This window comes from Schistocerca nitens, chromosome 5 (genome assembly GCF_023898315.1).
Source record: "Schistocerca nitens isolate TAMUIC-IGC-003100 chromosome 5, iqSchNite1.1, whole genome shotgun sequence".
Lineage (NCBI taxonomy): Eukaryota > Metazoa > Arthropoda > Insecta > Orthoptera > Acrididae > Schistocerca > Schistocerca nitens.
Genome location: NC_064618.1, coordinates 482,929,688 through 482,950,402, shown reverse-complemented (window position 1 = coordinate 482,950,402; position 20,715 = coordinate 482,929,688). Strand labels below are relative to the sequence as shown.

The 20,715-nt window shown below is 40.3% G+C and overlaps 1 protein-coding gene across 1 annotated transcript in view; it reads right to left on the bottom strand.

Annotated features, from left to right (window-relative positions):
* The window catches only part of LOC126260541 (probable RNA-binding protein 46), a 107,024-nt gene that overhangs the window by 27,768 nt on the left and 58,541 nt on the right, over nucleotides 1-20,715 (bottom strand). Inside the window, exons 2-3 of the mRNA XM_049957876.1 lie at nucleotides 5,166-5,343; nucleotides 4,952-5,066 (exon numbers count right to left, since the gene is read on the bottom strand). Coding sequence (XP_049813833.1) covers nucleotides 4,952-5,066; nucleotides 5,166-5,343 — 293 coding nt within the window. The remainder of the gene's footprint in view (nucleotides 1-4,951; nucleotides 5,067-5,165; nucleotides 5,344-20,715) is intronic.

Below are 20,715 nucleotides of genomic sequence, written 5' to 3'. Positions count from 1 at the left end.
AACTAGCACTGACTATAGGCAAATTACCAAATTATGATGTGGTAGTATACATGAAAAAAAAAATAATAATAATAATTCAGGGTTTCTCTTCAAAATGACATATGTATGATACCTGTACAATGTTTGGTTCTTGTGCAATAAATAATTGAAAGTGTTCCGAGACTTTATGTACACCCTGTATATCTAGTGCTTGTAGACATTCCTCCAAACTAGTCAAAGTGTATGGGGAACATATTACACCACCAAATTCTTTATTTTGTTCTAATATTTCTACCCGTTCTTGTGTATCTGAGATTTGATTATTTAATATCCTAGTTTCTTTATGTACCTCTCTTAACTGCTCGTTCACTTTATTTCTTATTGGTTCACAATGTTCATTTATTCAGTCTGTAATTTGTAAGACAAATTTAATATTATTGTTTCTAAACTAGAAATCTTACCTACTTTGTACCTATCTCCTCCCTTTATCTCTTTAATACTGAGACGTTTGTATTGAATTCTTTAAAAGTACTTGACAACTCTATCGATATTGTTGTTCGATTTGAGTTACGAGTGTGTTGTAGTATGGTCTTTGGCTCAACAGATGTTAGTACTCTCATCTCAGTATTGAGAAAACAAGATGGCTGGAGCATGCTTGACATTCGAGCAACGACAATGTTTTGTGAAGTGGTTTATCATGTTTGATAATGCCATTGATGTGCAATATCTGTGAAGGTGGGAATTTGAAACAGAACCGCCAACCCACCTAACAATCAAACACTTTATCACTGACAAGTTTGAATTGCATGGAACAATTTGTGATATTCACAAAGGAAGATCAGGAAAACATCATAAAGCTACAAGGCGTGTTATTTAAGTAAGTACCGTTTTGAAATTAAAAAAAGACGTGCTAAGATATCTCAATAATTTTATTTTTACATGAAATCCTGTACCTTAATCTACATTTCTACATAATTTCCATCAATAATATTGGGGCACTTGGCATAATGTTGTACCAGTTTTTGAATACCCTCCTCATAGAAGTCTGCCGCCTGACTTGTTAAGCACTGCATCACCACTGTTTTGACTTCGTCATCGTCTTGAAGATGCTGACCGCCCTGGTGTTTCTTCAAATTCAGGAACAGATGGTAGTCACTGGGCACAAGATTGTGGCTGTATAGAGGATGATCTAGAGTTTCCCATCGAAAAGATGTGATGAGGTCTTTGGTCCGATTCGTCACATGCGGACGGGCATTGTCTTGCAGCAAAACGATGCCCTTGCTCAATTTCCATGGACTGTTTCTTTCATTCTGGTGTGAAGTAGGCCACCCATGTTTCATCACCTGTGACAATTTGGCTTAAGAAATCATCACCGTCCTTGTGGTACCGCTCCAGGAAAGTCAATGCACTGTCTAATCGTTTGGATTTGTGCACATCTGCCAACATTTTCGGTACCCAACGTGAGCACAATTTTCGGTAATTTCAAGTGCTCAGTCACAATGCCATTCAAAACACTACGAGAAACATTAGGAAAGTCATCCCGCAAGGAGGAAATCATGAAGCGTCCGTTTTCTGTCACCTTATTGTCTACTTCCTGCACCAAACTTTCATTAACGACCGAAGGATGCCCACTCCGTTGTTCATCATGCGCATTTGTGTGGCCATCTTTAAATGCTTTCATCCACTTTCTTACCATTCCATCGCTCATAATGTTTTTTCTGTAAACTGCACATATCTCACGATGAATATCAATCACTTTTAGGCCTTTAGCACTAAGAAATCTTGTAACAGCCTGTACTTCACAGTCGGCGGGACTCATGATTATCAGAGGCATTTTAAACACTCAGTACACAACATAAACAAGGAAGAATCATACTGTAATGGCGTCAGTGAATAGATTAAGGTACAGGCTTCCATTTAAAAATAAAAATATTGAGATATCTTAGCACGTCTTTTTTTAATTTCAAAACAGTACTTACTTAAAAAACATGCCTCGTACAATTCCTGCTTCGTCGGCTCTTTTGTTGGAAACGTTTAGTTAATTCTCCACAGAAGTCCGCTACGAAATGTGCATGTGATATGGGGGTTAGCAGTACAAGTGTACGAAGATATCTGAAAGCTGCAAAGTGGAAAGTTTACATTCCACGATTACTGCACGTGATTAATGATGACAATCCTGATCACCGAATGCAATTTTGTGCATGGTATCAGCAAATGGTAACTGATGATGAACAATTTGTGACGAAGGTATTGTGGAGTGATGAGGCACAATTTAAACGCACAGGAACCATAAATCGGAATAACAGTGTGTACTGGTCACCGGAAAATCTGCATGTTTATGTGGATAAAGAGGTCAATCTACCAGGAGTCCATGTGTGGTGTGGACTATCATCTAACGGCTAGCTGCTAGGAGGACCCTTTTCCTTTGATGCTACTGTTACTGGAGAGGGGTACCTGGAAATGTTATGCACATCAATTTTGCCAGGTATACATGTGCTTTATGGAGCTGATGAAAAGGTCTTCTACCAACAGGACAGGGCACTACCACCTAGCTGTACGAGCTTTCCTGGATGTCAATTTTCTGGGGCATTGGACTGGATGAAGAGGGCCCATTGAGTTCCCTTCATGGTCGCCAGGACTTTTACTTGTGGGGAAATGTGAAGGATAACATTTATCAACGTAAGCCATGCATGCTGGAAGAGCTTCGCCAGGAGATTACAGTAACATGTGCTGCGATCTCCGCTGTAACACTGACTGACGTAGTTGCGGCAGCTGCTCCTCGTTCTGTTACGTGTATAGCTGCCAACGGTAAACATTTTGAACATTTAAAGTAACCATGTGCTAAACTGAAGGTTGTACAACATGTGTGATCAATTATTTAATGTAAAATACACATATAAGTAATACTTTTCATTCCTTAAAGTATGTATACATTTTTTTGGCGGGCTCTGTATTATTTAATTTGACTAATTTATCTAACTGCTACTAAGTCTTCCATCTTCCTAGTCTGAAGGGGCATACAACTTTAACAGAAATATATGTATTCTTGTTTGTACCTAAACAATGTTGCTTTATTCTGCCTCAACTACTCAAGTCCAGAGAAAAGGATCCGTACAACATTTCACAAAATAAACTACTAATAAAATGAATCTCAGTTTGGGGCTGTTTACAGCTTACCTGCTAGGGCGCAAGGCAAGCTGCAATCCACTGCCAGTGCATTTCATATAAGCTAGGTGACATAGCAAAGAGCTACTATGTAGTCGTTGCATAGCCAGCCGACCAGATGCTGCACTGCATTGTTGGAGGTCGCTGCTGCAGTTGTAGTCTTGAAATCACACTACGAATTTCTTCTGTGTTGCCCATGAGATTCTTCTTCACAAATGTGCCAAACGTTACTTAATTACACAAATATGTTCTGCTGCTGACTTGGTTGCTATGGTCAACTAACATTCTTTTCTGAACTCTTAGGATCAATTAACAGTCCTTTGGCTTTAACCGAATTAAACTTATTTCTTATAATTATTCGAATTAACTTAGTCCAAACCACTGCTATCTTCTAAGTTATCAACTTTGATAGCTCTGGACAATGTTGTATGTTCTTCATCTTCTATTATTCTCATCAAAATTCTTGAAAAACCGTAAATGCTCTCTTCTTTTCACACTGCCAATTAGCACCCTGTCACAGTTGTGCCTTGCCGATATGCTGAGATGACTTTCTCTTGCTACTACCCAAACATCCATCAAATGAGGGCATGAGAAGTGCGATGTTACATACTAAAAAACTACCTGAACTACATTTTCAGTTTCCACAAATATCTTTCGTTGCCCTAAGAGGATAAAAGTGGAACATGATATTCTGCAGAAACCCACATTACACCAGACTCCTCACTGGATACATGAAAGTATCATTCCAATGGCTACATGAAACTGATGTGTCGACAACCTATTAGTGATAAAGAAACACTGCCATGACTGTCTCTGGGCCTGATCTTCACTTTAGCCACACAATTAGAAATAATGCTCATGGATAAATCCATAAATGAAACAAGAGTCTTCTAATTTTTTAGGCGTTAATACTGATACAAGCCTTAACTGGAAGTCACAAGTTACATATTATCTTAAACTTCTAACCTCTGCAACTTTTGCATTATAAATACTACCAGATTTTGGAGATGAAAATTTCAGGCAGTTGACTAACTTTTCCTATTTTCATTCACTATAGTCTTAACACATCATATTTGGAGATCACTTAGCATTGCCAGAACAAGCATTTATAGCACAGAAGCATGTAAGGATAATATGTGGCATCCACCCATGTACCACTTGTAAACAGCTCTTTAAACAGTTGGCAACAGCCTCTCAATGTATTTACTCCCTTACTAAGCTTGTTGTCAACAATCATAGTTGAGAAAACAACAGTAACATTTATAAATACAACACTCAACACAAACTAAAATCATATCTGCTTCACAGTTCCTTCCACTCCATAGAAGCATTTCTGAGTTTGTAGTAGTAGTACCAGCAGCAGCAGCAGCATGTGTGTGTGTGTGTGTGTGTGTGTGTGTGTGTGTGTGTGTGTGTGTGTGTGTGTGACGCTGGACATAGTTAAATCACTTTTTGTCCAAACATCTTAAGAAATCATGTAAATGATCAGCATGATGCCATATTTTCTGATGAGGATACGTACTCATTCCATATCATAGAGCAGATCACAATTATGATCCACAGAACATGCAAATGACCAACTAACAAACAAAGAATCACAAATACTATTAACATGAGACACCATACAGGCCCAGAACAGCAAAGCCTCCTATTGATTCCAGTATAAGCTTTAGGAGAGACCACATATAAGACCAGCAATTTTACTTTGGTGTGCAGTATAAAAAATAATTTTTAGGTAAACGGCCAACTATTTACAAATTTTGGAACTAATGCACATTTATATGAAACGCAATATTGTAACATATACCTTGACATCTGCTTGGCAGATTCTGTTTGCTTACGCCTCACTGCTGGAATTTTTTGTAACTTGTCTGCGGGCTTTGCCCAAGTCACTTCCAAGTCAGATCCGTGTACCTCCTTCTCTGAAATTTTTTGAGAACACTGGTATTTACCATGGGACATGGCTACAAACAAAAATATGGTATGACATGTGATAAGCATAGATGTGGTGGTTCACTTACCATTCCAATGCTTCAATGCTTTTTCAGCATTCTGTCTATCTTTAAAATGGACAAAGGCAAAGTTTTTCACCTTTTTAACCCTTGATATACATCCTTCTTCCGCCACACTTTCAAACATTGCCCGTATATCATATTCTGTTGTCGCTGCTGAGAGACCTCGCACATAAAGAATTTTCACCTGAAAAATAACATGCACTATGATGAATATACTTCAAAATAAAATTAATTTTATAAATAAGATTTAATTAACACACACATCCAGGTATGTGACCTTATGTATTCACTAATGTGCCAGTGCTACATTCAGATCTTATAAAGTGTAATCTCATCCTGTTCACAGAGTAAGGTTGTCAGGATATCATTTAAACTCTGTTTAGATTGGATGGGAGTAATTGGGAGCTGAGAAGTGACTAATTTTATTAACACTAGTTGTAACTGGGATTGCTTTTGGTTTTAGCAGCATGTGAGGGGCAAGCCAGTACTGTGACATTCCTTTGGTGGCCAGTGGCAGTTGAGACAATTCATTGTGTTACGTACCCTTGGGTGCTACCTGTACTGCTATGGCTGATTCACACAGCTAACACGCCTTTTGAAATCGAAGAAAGTGAACAACATCTGCTTACAATCTAGTAAAGGATTGCTGCAGTACAGCATTCATTGTATACATTCCAACCTTGAAGTTGGTGACAGAAGACTGATTCTGATACACCTTATCCTAGCTGTAAAACAGTACGTGGTGGACTGGTGGATCACCGACCTACTGACAATTGAACAGCTCTAGTGAAAGTATCTCCAACACACAGCAGAAGAAATGCAACACTTGACAGCACAAGATAACTGAAGAAAAACTACAACTAGACAAGCTTGACTTGACTAGACTTGATGGTGGTAACCTTCCTAGCATCACTCTTAGTGATACCACCACACAAATCCTGCCCGAGGGGTTCAATTTTGCCATAGTACCCAAACACACTCCTAAAGAAGATATTATCGAATCGTTCAGAGTTTTGTCACGTCGCCTGCCAAAAGCACAGGCATAAAATAAAGACCCCTGTGATGATGCCACTAGTCCAAACAAATCCATCAAAAGAAAGTATCACAAAAGAAGAATGACATTCCAATGTGGAACTCAAAATCGACTGTGACATATTGTAATACAAGCAAAGGCATCACTGTAATCATCATGACTACTTACCAGAAGAGAATGCACAACCTGCTCAGTGAATCCATTTACATGGAACCTAGGGAAGATGGCCAAGATAGCTAGTGTAATGGTGCAGGCAGAAATCTTGGACAGAATTCAATACATCCAAAAGACTGATATTGCAGGTTCCAATAGCATCAAGAATATGTGGGCTTCCCAAGGTACAAGCAAAACCTTACCAACGAAAGTCCACAGTCAATAGTATAAATTTGCTAATCTACCTCTACCTAATCCTGGCAAAAAAACTCATAACACAGAAGCTGTGGTAACTGGTCACTGTACAGAGTTATTCATTAGTGACTCCGCACTTCTAGAAGACAAGTATATCTTACCTATTGACCTTATGGTAAGCATCCACATCACATCATTATTCACAGATATACCAGTCGGACAAACATTAACATTCTACAGAAATGTCTGGCACTTTACATTTACATTCTTGTACATCACTGTCTTAACGAACATCTACTTCAGGTGGAAGGGGAAAGTTTATGAACATACAGATGGTATAACTATGGGATCCCCAATCTTGTGAGTTGCAGCATACATCTTCATTGATGCATTTGAAGAACCAGTGCTCAAGTCTGTATCGTTATACCCAAAATTCTTATTTCGGTACCTGACATTTGTCCGCTCCCGGTAGCTGAGTGGTCAGCGCGACAGAATGTCAGTCCTAAGGGCCCAGGTTCGATTCCCAGCTGGGTCGGAAATTCTATCCACTCAGAGACTAGGTGTTGTGTTGTCCTAATCATCATTATATCATCCCCATTGATGTGCAAGTCGCCGAAGTGGCGTCAAATCAAAAGACTTGCACCCGGCGAGCGGTCTACCCGACGGGAGGCCCTAGTCACACAACCTCCTCCACCTGACATTTTTTAACAACTGGTCATAATGGTAAAGAGGAATTACACAATTTCCACCACCGTCTCTGTCAACAACATGCCAATATCCAATCCACAATGGGGATTGAGATGAGCAGGATGCTTCCTTTCCTCAACGTGGGAGCATACAGGGTGGTCCATTGATCGTGACCATGCCAAATATCTCACGAAATAAGCGTTAAACGAAAAAACTACAAAGAACGAAACGTGTCTAGCTTGAAGGGGGAAACTAGATGGCACTGGTTGGCCCCTATATGGCGCTGTCATAGGTCAAACAGATATCAACTGCGTTTTTTTAAATAGGAACCCTCATTTTTTATTACATATTCGTGTAGTTCGCAAAGAAATATTAATGTTTTAGTTGGACCACTTTTTTCGCTTTGTGATAGATGACGCTGTAATAGTCACAAACATATGGCTCACAATTTTAAACGAACAGTTGGTAACACGTTGGTTTTTTTAAATTAAAATACAGAATGTAGGTACATTTGAACATTTTATTTCGGTTGTTCCAATGTGGTATATATACCTTTGTGAACTTATCATTTCTGAGAATGTATGCTGTTACAGCGTGATTACCTGTAAATACCACATTAATGCGATAAATGCCCAAAATGATGTCTGTCAACCTCAATGCATTTGGCAATACGTGTAACGACATTCCTCTCAACAGCGAGTAGTTCGCCTTCCGTAGTGTTTGCACATGCATTGACAATGCGCTGACGCATGTTGTCAGGCATTGTCGGTGGATCACAACAGCAAATATGTTTCAACTTTCCCCACAGAAAGAAATCCGGCGACGTCAGATCCAGTGAACGTGCTGGCCATGGTATGGTGCTTCAACGACCAATCCACCTGTCATGAAATATGCTATTCAATACCACTTCAACTGCACGCGAGCTATGAGCCGGACATCCATTGTGTAGGAAGTACAACGCCATTCTGTCATGCAGTGAAACATCTTGTAGTAACATCGGTAGAACATTACGTAGGAAATCAGCACACACTGCACCATTTAGATTGCCATCGATAAAATGGGGGCCAATTATCCTTCCTCCCATAATGCCGCACCATACGTTAACCCACCAAGGTCGCTCATGTTCCACTTGTCACAGCCATCGTGGATTTTCCATTGCGCAATAGTGCATATTATCCCAGTTTACGTTACCGCTGTTGGTGAATGACACTTCGTTGCTAAATAGAACGCGTGCCAAAAATCTGTCCTCATCCCATAATTTCTCTTGTGCCCAGTGGTAGAACTGTACACGATGTTCAAAGTCATCGCCATGCAATTCTTGGTGCATAGAAATATGGTATGGGTGCAATCGATGTCGATGTAGCATTCTCAACACCGACGTTTTTGAGATTCCCGGTTCTCGCACAATTTGTCTGCTACTGACGTGCGGATTAGCCGCCACAGCAGCTAAAACACCTGCTTGGACATCATCATTTGTTGCAGGTCGTGGTTGACGTTTCACATGTGGCTGAACACTTCCTGTTTCCTTAAATAACGTAACTATCTGGTGAACGGTCCGGACACTTGGGTGATGTCATCCAGGATACCGAGCAGCTTACATAGCACATACATTTGTGACTATTACAGCGCCATCTATCACAAAGCGAAAAAAGTGGTCCAACTAAAACATTCATATTTCTTTACATACTACACGAATATGTAATAAAAAATGGGGGTTCCTATTTAAAAAAATGCAGTTGATATCTGTTTGACCTATGGCAGCACCATCTAGCTGGCCAACCATAGCGCCATCTGGTTTCCACCTTAAAGCTAGAAGAGTTTCGTTCTTTGTAGTTTTTTCGTTTGATGCTTATTTCGTGAGATATTTGGCCCTGTCACTATCAATGGACCACCCTGTATAGAAAGCCTGATGGTTCACATGTCTACAGTGTGTATAAGAAACACACAAGTACTGAAAATTCCTGCACGCTACCTCCCATATTCAGCCTAAACAAAATAGTTGTCTTCCACACATTAATTAACAGAGCATGTGGAATCAAGGATGCAAGATACTTGCCGGAGGAACTGTAGAAACTGTAATCCACAAACACTGAGAATGGCAAAGGCAGCAGAACAATAATAGCATTATCATATCACAAAATAAGACTGTGGGAGAGGAAAAGATGAAACAAAATAACATCACCCTCCTACCACCACGTAGGAAATCAGTGGATGACTGGGAGAATTCTTTGCCCACTGGGCATCAAGCCAATCTACCGAAACAGCATCAAAATCAGAGACGTGTTAAGCTTTGCAAAGCAGTCAATGAAGTCAGCTATGAGTTTGGAATGGTGTACACTGCTGAAATGAGCATCCTATTATCACATGCCTAATGAATCACTGAAAACATATATAGTTCACCACAGCAAGTCAGTAGTGGTGCAACATCACAATAAGTGTGACTATACTATACAATTTCAGGAAGCCGAAGTACAAGCTAGTATGCAGTTTACCTTTAAAAGAAAGATATGAGGCAATTGAAATTGTGAAGCAGCCTGGCAACATGAACAGTGACAAGGGATAGAGACTCTTATCATCTTAGATGCCAACAGTGACCAGTCTATGAGATGACAGCGTTACTGAGACTGTCCCCATCAGGTGTGGCAGTAAAAATAGCAGCCAAATGCACATCACACACTGAGTCAGCTCAGCTGCCACCTGACGATTCAGTCTTTCTCAGTGTTTACAAGAAACTTGCCAGTACCACCTGCTAGATCAAAACACTGTATGTCAGTGTATCACCTTACCCCATGTTCGCTAATACCTGCCAATAGGCACCACAATAAAAACTACAATCAATAATGGTTGTCAATCCCTACTTCCCTATTCCTGCCATCAAGTCAAAGTAAGAGTTCAGTTATGTTCCAGATAAACTGACTTTACAAGTGGGATGAAATTACACTCAATAAAATCTGAAACACGTGAGGCAATCTGACCCTATGACTTACCTTAGAATATAGATTAAGGAAAGGCAAACCTACGTTCTAGCTTTTGTAGACTTAGAGAAAGCTTTTGACAATGTTGACGGGAATACTCTCTTTCAAATTCTGAAGGTGGCAGGGGTAAAATACAGGAACAAAAGGCTATTTACAATTTGTACAGAAACCAGATGGCAGTTGTAAGAGTCAGGGCGCATGAAAGGGAAGCAGTGGTTGGGAAGGGAGTGAGACAGGGTTGTAGCCTATCCCCGATGTTATTCAATCTGTATATTGAGCAAGCAGTAAAGGAAACAAAAGAAAAATTTGGACTAGGAATTAAAATCCATGGAGAAGAAATAAAAACATTGAGGTTCGCCAATGACATTGTAATTCTGTCAGAGGCAGCAAAGGACCTGGAAGAGCAGTTGAACGGAATGGACAATGTCTTGAAAGGAGGATATAAGATGAACATTAACAAAAGCAAAACGAGGATAATGGAATGTAGTCGAATTAAATCAGGTGATGCTGCGGCAATTAGATTAGGAAATGAGACGCTTAAAGTAGTAGATGAGTTTTGCTATTTGGGGAACAAAATAACTGATGATGGTCGAAGTAGAGAGGATATAAAATGTAGACTGGCAATGGCAAGGAAAGCATTTCTGAAGAAGAGAAATTTGTTAACATCGAGTATAGATTTAAGTGCCAGGAAGTCATTTCTGAAAGTATTTGTATGGAGTGTAGCCATGTATGGAAGTAAAACATGGACGATAAATAGTTTAGACAAGAAGAGAATAGAAGCTTTCGAAATGTGGTACTACAGAAGAATGCTGAAGATTAGATGGGTAGATCACGTAACTAATGAGGAGGTATTGAATCAGGGAGAAGAGGAGTTTGTGGCACAACTTGACTAGAAGAAGGGATCGGTTGGTAAGGCATATTCTGAGGCATCAAGGGATCACCAATTTAGTATTGGAGGGCAGCGTGGAGGATTAAATCATAGAGGGAGACCAAGAAATGAATACACTAAGCAGATTCAGAAGGATGTAGGTTGCAGTAGGTACTGGGAGATGAAGAACCTTGCACAGGATAGAGTAGCATCAAGAGCTGCATCAAACCAGTCCATGGACTGAAGACCACAACAACAACAAAATCTGAATGTCATCGGCCTCGCAGTAAACATATCATCCTGAAGAAGACCACTTGCAACATCGACCAAACTGTTGGTCTTGTAGACATGTGATGATTGTACTGAGAATATTTTATTAAGGATGACAACGGCCACAAAACCCTACTTGTACAATATATTTGTGTTCTGATTTGGCATATCTTTATGGATCCTCTACCAATATTGCTACAATAATAGTATCACTTCTGCACGTGTCATTAGGACAAGATTCAACTAATTATGTCACGCACCGAGACATTTAAACAACGATATTTCCTAAGCTTCATATATGAATGAAATGAGAAGTGGCCCCAATTACTGCTACACCAAGAACTTCACAGTGGTTTGCACAGTATGGGGGAAACATTCCACGTGGGAAAAATATATCTAAAAACAAAGATTCTGTAACTTACCAAACGAAAGTGTTGGTACGTTGATAGAAACAATAACAAATACACACACAAATTTCAAGCTTTCGCAACCCACGGTTGCTTCATCGGGAAAGAGGGAAGGAGAGGGAAAGACGAAAGGATGTGGGTTTTAAGGGAGAGGGTAAGGAGTCATTCCAATCCCGGGAGTGGAAAGACTTACCTTGGGGGGAAGAAGGGACAGGTATACATTCGCGCACACACACACATATCCATCCGCACATAACAAACACAAGCAGACATATATCTGCTTTGTACAAGGATATTCCCAGATTGGTTCAGGAGTGTGAATCTTGCAAAATGGCAAAGGTCAATTGCAATTTGCGTAAAGGCTTCCTGCATTCCGAATCAGAGCGAAGCTCTATGGATAAAGTATTCATCGATTATGTAGGTCCCTGCTTTGAACAAGAGTTGGGAACCATTATATGTTGTTGCCAAGTAGAGGGGTTAACACCTCACTAACTATCCATTATTTAACTCAAGTATTTTCCTGGTTCAATCAGCAAAAGGCACTTGTCAGTGATAAATGCCCCTGCATTTGTGTCATGAGAATTTAAGCAGTTTTGTTACGATAATGCCATTAAGCACATTGCAGTGACCCCTTTTTATCCCTCAACCTTTCTTTTCTGAGAGTGTTAATCATAATCTTAAGGCCACATTAATTATTAATCATGGTAAGAATCAGACCAAATGGGATACTTCCATCCCTTGGATTAATGTTGCCTTCAATTCAGCACATCATGAGGCTTCTAAAGCATTTCTTGCAGCTTTAATGTTTTCTTATTTCCTTAATTCTACTCTGGCTAATTTGTGGGATATAAACTGTCTTGCTGCCCGAGCAGATTACCCATTGTCCCATTATTAAAAAACTGGAACAGAGCTAGGAAAAACATCAACCTAGCCCATCGGCATCAAGAGAGTAGATATAATAATAGAAGGAGTTGAGGATAAGGTTTTTGTTCCAAATTTTTGCATGGGTGGCAATCAGGGTAATGGTATTACCAGTATTACCTTCCTTGTAGGATTATTGCTGACCTGGCCAGGCCTCAAAACTGGCCACTACAGCTTCATCAAGCGAGGTTTTTGAACAGTTCTGTGCAGGGAGTTTACATGTAGGCTTCACACAGTGTGAAACTGGGGCCAATAGCAGAGTTTAGAGCTACATACATGTGATACACAGACCGGCAGGACGTCTTTTCTGAGTCATTGTTCACTCTTCTTAGCCCGGACTGGGCCGAAAGCAAAAGATTTAGTTCGCCTCTGCACTGCTCTGTGCACCAATTTCCTGCTCTGCAAACAGTTTGAGCATACGCTTGTGTTTATATTCATTAAGTCACCAAACATGCCTTTTTCATTTAACTATGTGATTACAGAAAAATTTATTGCTCTGTGTGTTTTTGAAGTGACTTGTGTTAAACTGCTGGCCATGGTTCTCTATAATAATTTGCCATCATTAATGCTGTTATGGTGATTTGTGTTACTATGTAGTGTGCCCAGCTTTCATGCATAATTATATCAAGAGCCTATGAATTATCCAACTTTTTAAAATTTTTGCATTTGTTTTTAATTTGTTTTACACGAGAGAACAAACTCTTTCTGAATTTTAATATTTGGTTTCACTATGTTTTACATGCTTTCTGGTATTATTATTGTCCAGTCCTTTAAATTTTGTATGTTATGACCTCCAGCTAATGGTATGACCTTAGTGAGTTCTTATTTATATTCTTTCCTTGAAGAATTTGCAGCTCCCTTTGAGAAGTTCCCTTTTACATCTTACATTTTTGCGAGGCATATTTTCTAGGGCGGATGGCCTTACTGGAAAGGCTGTGTAATTGAAATCATGTTTAAATAATAACTTGTTGTAGTGTAATTCAGTGGGACATTTATGTTCAGTGTTTGTTGACAGCACCAACAAAGTTGCTGGGAGAGCATTCCTTATGTTCAGTGTTTGTGGACAGCACCAACTAAGTTGCTCTGGGAGAGCATTCCATGTCAACAGCTCCCAGCTCCTTGCCATCGGGCCCTGGCTTACTTGCAGCCGCATCAATGTCTCTCCAGTATTTCTTAGTGCAGTTTGCTATTTGTTTGCAGTCATGTGTCCTGACTGTCTGTGCTCAAGTTTTGTTACCTGACTCACACTGTAAATGGAATTTCGCACAGGGAATTTCCCCTTTAATTTTATTGTTCTGTTTGATACACATTGTCACCCTGTTCAAAATTTTATTTTAAATTATTTGGTGTCAACCCTTTGAGTAAGCCGTACAGGCGAACTGTTGTGTCTTGTTAACTTTTTAATATTAACCTTTTGGGTGTCTGCCTAACGCCCAGAAACTTATCTAGAGCTCAATTTTAATTTTTTGCTGGTTTATTTAAATTTCAATTTTTCTTAAAGGCCAATGTTGTTAAAGTCTTATCTTCTTGCATCTTGTTTAAGGTGACTAAAAGGGTAACTGTATAATTCACCATTCTGATCGATTTTCAAGTGTGTAAATTTAACATGGCAAATTAACTTGGAATTTTCCTACCTGTTTTTCTTAAAGAGGACCTATCGTTACTTTGAAAAATAAATGTTTGTTGTCAAAAAGGATAAATAAAGTTAGTTAAAAGGGTCTAGTCCTTCCATGTCATGTCCTTGATCCTGCTAAATCTCGACTACAGTAACACTGCTGTGGTCTTTATCATGAAGAAACCATATTGTGCTGTACTGTTCTGTGAATATTTTGACGATACCGACTCGTTCCATATTCTAAAAATTCCTTGCTATTGGCATCGTCAGAACTCGAAATAAGAAAATAAATAAAATTGCTTCACCCACCTGAAGTGCAAAACAGTTGTTATTAATAAGTAATTTATCGATTAACTGCTCGTGTAAATCGTCAGAAATATCTCAAATTTTTCTACTCACTGTGTCATTAAAGATATGGATGTTGGAAACTGTTGAGCAAATGAATTGCCAAACACTGTTGTTGCCGATCAGACACTGCTGGTTACAGTTTAGCTCAAAGTGACATGGATTGTTTTAGCAACGTTCTTCTGGGTAGACAATGACAACATTTAGTTCCCTATCGAGAAATTCTTTTGGTTTTCTCATTAATTCAGGGCGATTGGTTTCAAGATGCGTCTTTAACGTCTTAGGCTTCATGCTATCAGGGGTTCAAATGGTTAAACAAGCTACACACTACAGATATTCTTCACTGCAGGTTGAAGCTTTTGTGAACCTTAGCAATAAATAGTTCTCATCACACATTCTCGTTTTCACCTTTGCTGTTATCTCTCTCCCCTTCGCCAGTTGATGGACCACTGGTGTTTTGATATCTGTCACTAATCAGGAACCACTTCATAGTGCAATTACGTCTTCGTCGTTTCAAATCTTCCTCGCGAAGTCTGGGAGAAAGTAAGGATGTGTTGAGATACACAAGCCAAAGGTTGCACTGTGCTCGTTAGTTAAGCGTTAAGGACACAGTCAACGCAGCCAACAACAGATGATTCTGCCGACAGCAAACAATGCTAAAAATATGACTACGGTTTCATTGTCGTGTGGACTGCGTCTGGTATTGCCACCGAAGTCTGGCAAAATTCAGTCTAGATCAATGGCATCATCTTTGCTCAAGGACAAGATAAAAGTATACCACAATTACCCCCCCCCCCCCCCCTCACAGGTCATGCCCCACAGTTTGCAGTTTGAGAACCATTGCAGTAGAGGAACCAAAGGTGTTCCATTGGGTTCAGATCAGGACTGGGGAGGTTATATTCTTGAAATGGACTGGGGAGGCCAGTCCATTTCAAGAATATAACCTCCCCAGTCAATGGACTGGGGAGGCCAGTCCATTTCAAGAATATAACCTCCCCAGTCCTGATCTGAACCCAATTGAACACCTTTGGGATGAGTTAGAACATTGGCTTCGTTCCAGACCCTGGCATCCAACGTCACTATATTCTCTGGTTTCAGCTTTTAAGGAGGCTATTTTTATCGCTGCTTGAACTTTGCTGCTGACACATTTACACCTCACTGAAAGTGCCAGCAGCAGAGTTCAAGGCGCCATAAAGGTGGACAGCAGACATTCACAATATTAATATCTGTTAACAGCTATTTGAAAACTTTTGATTAGATAGTATATTTCGTAAATCGGATGAGGAAGGTGGTAATGAAATTTTGAGAAAAGATGTGGCAATCAGATGTAAGGATGCGTTTTAGAGAGTGCCTGGAAAAGGTACCTGCCAGCATGTTAGTTCCAGCAGGGAATTACGGAGGAGGTGATGTTACGGTTTGGGAGTGTTTTTCTGGATTTTGGTGTGTGCTCTTACTGAACATACAATCGCAAGGATACGAACACATTTTACAGCATTGTGTACCACGTACTCCAGAGGAACAGTTCGGAGACGATGATTGTTTATACCAGTATGACCATGAACCCTGTCATAAAGTAGCATCTGTGAGGTTAACGATCTGTGGACGATTGATTATCAATATGCATGCATACCACAATTACCCCCCCCCCCCCTCACAGGTCATGCCCCACAGTTTGCAGTTTGAGAACCATTGCAGTAGAGGAACCAAAGGTGTTCCATTGGGTTCAGATCAGGACTGGGGAGGTTATATTCTTGAAATGGACTGGGGAGGCCAGTCCATTTCAAGAATATAACCTCCCCAGTCAATGGACTGGGGAGGCCAGTCCATTTCAAGAATATAACCTCCCCAGTCCTGATCTGAACCCAATGGAACACCTTTGGGATGAGTTAGAACATTGGCTTCGTTCCAGACCCTGGCATCCAACGTCACTATATTCTCTGGTTTCAGCTTTTAAGGAGGCTATTTTTATCGCTGCTTGAACTTTGCTGCTGACACATTTACACCTCACTGAAAGTGCCAGCAGCAGAGTTCAAGGCGCCATAAAGGTGGACAGCAGACATTCACAATATTAATATCTGTTAACAGCTATTTGAAAACTTTTGATTAGATAGTATATTTCGTAAATCGGATGAGGAAGGTGGTAATGAAATTTTGAGAAAAGATGTGGCAATCAGATGTAAGGATGCGTTTTAGAGAGTGCCTGGAAAAGGTACCTGCCAGCATGTTAGTTCCAGCAGGGAATTACGGAGGAGGTGATGTTACGGTTTGGGAGTGTTTTTCTGGATTTTGGTGTGTGCTCTTACTGAACATACAATCGCAAGGATACGAACACATTTTACAGCATTGTGTACCACGTACTCCAGAGGAACAGTTCGGAGACGATGATTGTTTATACCAGTATGACCATGAACCCTGTCATAAAGTAGCATCTGTGAGGTTAACGATCTGTGGACGATTGATTATCAATATGCATGCATACCTAATATTTTCCAAAATGCCGCGCACAGAAACGGGATTTTGCAGTGCCCATACCTCGGATTTTATTGGTGACGAAGATGGTAGGATCAAGTGTTTTGGATATCCTTTGGGCTAGGGACTATCTGAATACCCAACAGAAGCATCGCCTTAGTGTCACTATCCCCCAGTACAGGGTCAAAGTATGAATTTTACACACTTTCTTCTGCTTAGGAAAATGGAGCAAATCCCTATCGGTGCACAAAAAATGTGAATATGTTCCTGTTTATTTAGAAGAATCTGGCTGAAAAGTGGGGTGTGTTTCATTTACCTCCCTCGGCACCTTTCAAAAATTTCCCAAAAATGTTGGCATAAAAGCATATTAGTGCTTTCTTTTCAAACAGAATGGAAGACAATGGTAGTGGCAATGAGACAGAAAAATAACACATAGACAGTAGCTGTGTTATAGAAAGAGTGAAGGAGACAATGGCTATGTGAGAGAGGGAGAGAGAGAAACACAGTGGCAGTGAAACATAGTTTACAGTGATGGAACAGTACTAGGAAAAGAGTGAAGGCAACAGTGCCAGAGGGGGAAGCGCGGGGTGGTGGTGGGGGGAGGGGGGGGAGGGGAGGAATAAATAGTAAGTGGAAGTGGGTGAGAGCCAGTGATACAGAGAGAGAGAGAGAGAGAGAGAGAGAGAGAGAGAGAGAGAGAGAGATGACAGTGAGAAGAGACAGCAGGAGCAGGAAGGAAGCAATGAGAGATTAGCAGTAAGTGAGAGATTAGCAGTAAGAGAGAGCAAGAGGGAGCCAGTGACAGGAAGAGGAGACTGTAGTAGTAGGGGAGAACGAATGGGACTGTGGCTGTGACACAGGAGACAATGGCAAACGCTAAGAGATAATGACAATGAGTTGGGCTGAATGAGTGAGTCAGAACGGGCAACTGGGAGTGGACGGGTATGAGTTACAATTAGGGGAGCTTGTGGGAATTTGAGGTTAGCTGCGTGTTAAAAAAAGATGTGAATACGTTCCCATGCCAAAATTGTGGGAAAATTTTTAAAGGTGCTGAGGAAAGTAGAAACATATTTGCAATTTTTGCACTCCGATTGGAGCATTTTTCTGCCGGTATTAATTAAATGGATTCGCCTGCCCAGCCTTTGGAATGAGTTAAAGTAGACTTCTCTCCATACCTGTGTCCAGCATCTCTGCCTTTTCTGGATTCTGTTCTCGAGAAAGATTCGTCTGTCATTACTCCACGGACATTCAGACATTTCATTGAAAGTGTTTCCAGCAGAGTTCTAGCCTTCATAAAGGCAAAGGGTGGACACACCCCATATTCATGTTCACTAACAGTTGTCCCGATACTTTTGATCAGATACTGTATAGTCAATTACAACTCTCATGAGCAATGCGACATCTATGTAAGAGTATGTAGTACATTAAATAGCAGACTACATGAGGTTCATCTTCCATTATTCCCACAGCCTCTTGAAGAGGCCTACTTGAAGTCTCCAGTATCTTGACACTGTCGGGAAGCCAACTGAAGTGACTTGCAATGTATGAAATTGAACTGCTGATTGCTGACAAGGATCCACTCACAGACACTGAAAAATCAGAAGAAAATTTCATCACTGACTTCACAGCTCCAAAGTCATTCCGGTAGAAAATAACAGCTTCAATCCATGTTGCTCACTTTGTTATCACTTGTTCCAGAAGCAGAGGTACATCAGGTAGCTGCTGCTTGTAGCATTGTACATGCTAAGGACATTTCAAAAAATCTTCTTCATTGCTGCTATCAATTTATCTACTTCTGGGAATTCATGTCTAACTGCCTCTCCGACTCGTTGCAATGCAAGTGACATACATGTAGCATACACCAAGTTTCAATAAAATAATTAAGCAACTTCTCCGCTTTCAACATACATTGAGCTGCATCGGTGTACACCTAGGACCCTCTATTTTTTTTTTTTTTTTTTTTTTTTTTGTTTTCCCTCTGGCCATACTACCTTCAGTCCATCATCAATTAATCCAGTAATTGTTGAACTACTTGTTGCCTCCCAAGGTTTACAATAAATTAAAAATGGTTTAGATGCATGCTCTGAGTCCAACTTGTCCACAATTAGATTAGCGGTGAAACAACCCGCACCATACACGTCTTATCAGCAGAAATCCATGTAGGTGATTTGCCAATGTCAGTCCTGATTTTTTCTAATATGTCAACATAGCAAGAATCCAGTTAATTCGTCCTGTGAGTGGGCTCATCGGAAATGTTGCAATTGCAGTATTTCTGTAAGAAATGTTTAAATTCAGGAACCTGAAGCTTGCTCCAGGGATGTTCCCTGCAACCAATACATATACAGTTCTTTGTCAAATTCATTATTCAATGATGTAGACTGTAACTGTGTAAGTAGAACTTGTTTCTTTGAAGAAATCCATTGTTTATCCGGGGCGTGAGTAGTGCTTGGATAGCTCAGTTGGTAGAGCACTTGCCTGCAAAAGGCAAAGGTCCAGAGTTCGAGTCTCGGTCCGGCACACAGTTTTAATCTGCCAGGAAGTTCCATATCAGCACACACTCCGCTGCAGAGTGAAAATTTCATTCTGGCACAGTATTACTGTTTGCTTTTGCAGCATCACCTGCGACCAACTTTGCGAAAGAAGAGGCGACATTTGCTGTGGCTAAGCTGTTCGGTCAATGGGACTGGGAAGTGCTGTACAGTCAACCACTCCACAGACAGATGAAGGAACCACTTTGTGGCATTCATTTCAGAACTGTTCCGGAGATTCGACAGGCAGTAGGACGCTCCATTCACACCATCAACAGAACAGGCTCTGCTAACGGTATACTATTACTTTACAACTATTCATGCAAAATTTTTCGACTACTCCTAATCTACTGAGGTTAGTTATGATGCATCAAAATACATTAGTAAAATCCCATATTCGGTAATACGGTAACAGAATATCGTTGATATAAGAATACCATTTACAGTTATAATCCAGTTCACTATATTTTAGCTTTTGATTAAAATAATTAACATGGTGTGAATACTTAAATACTCTCTGCTTACATCAAAGTCACAGTCAACATTTCTTGAGGTGAAACTGAAAGCCTCATCGCAAAGTCTATGCTTCTGATGAATGACTGCAGTATCACTGTTAATTCATCAAACGACTGTACAAGTTTTTCGAAAATAATTAGGCCTAAAGAATTTACTTTCATCTTCTCGTACATCTGTAAACGGAGTCACGAACGTTCCTTTCAGCAGTCGTGAACAAACGAGTGGCTGAACCCAAAACCTCCTGTTGCATTGCTTGATGTAATTGTAAACAAAATAAGCAAACACTGCCTGCTTTCTTCTGCGTACGTCCACACTGGTTGTCTCCCAATATAGTACTGCTGCAGAATAGTGCAGCGCGGTCACAAGACTCGAGGCTGGAAACAGGTACGGCTTTCCTTCCAGCGTTAAAAACAATTTGGATACGTAAGCTATATTTCTTACGCAGCATTATATGCCGTAAAATGCACCAAACGCAAACTGGCCAGCGACTAAATTTTTCACTGCAAACTTTTCAAAATATGCGCGTTGTACTTTGCTTTGAAGTATCACAATAACTACGAGAAATAATGAAAAT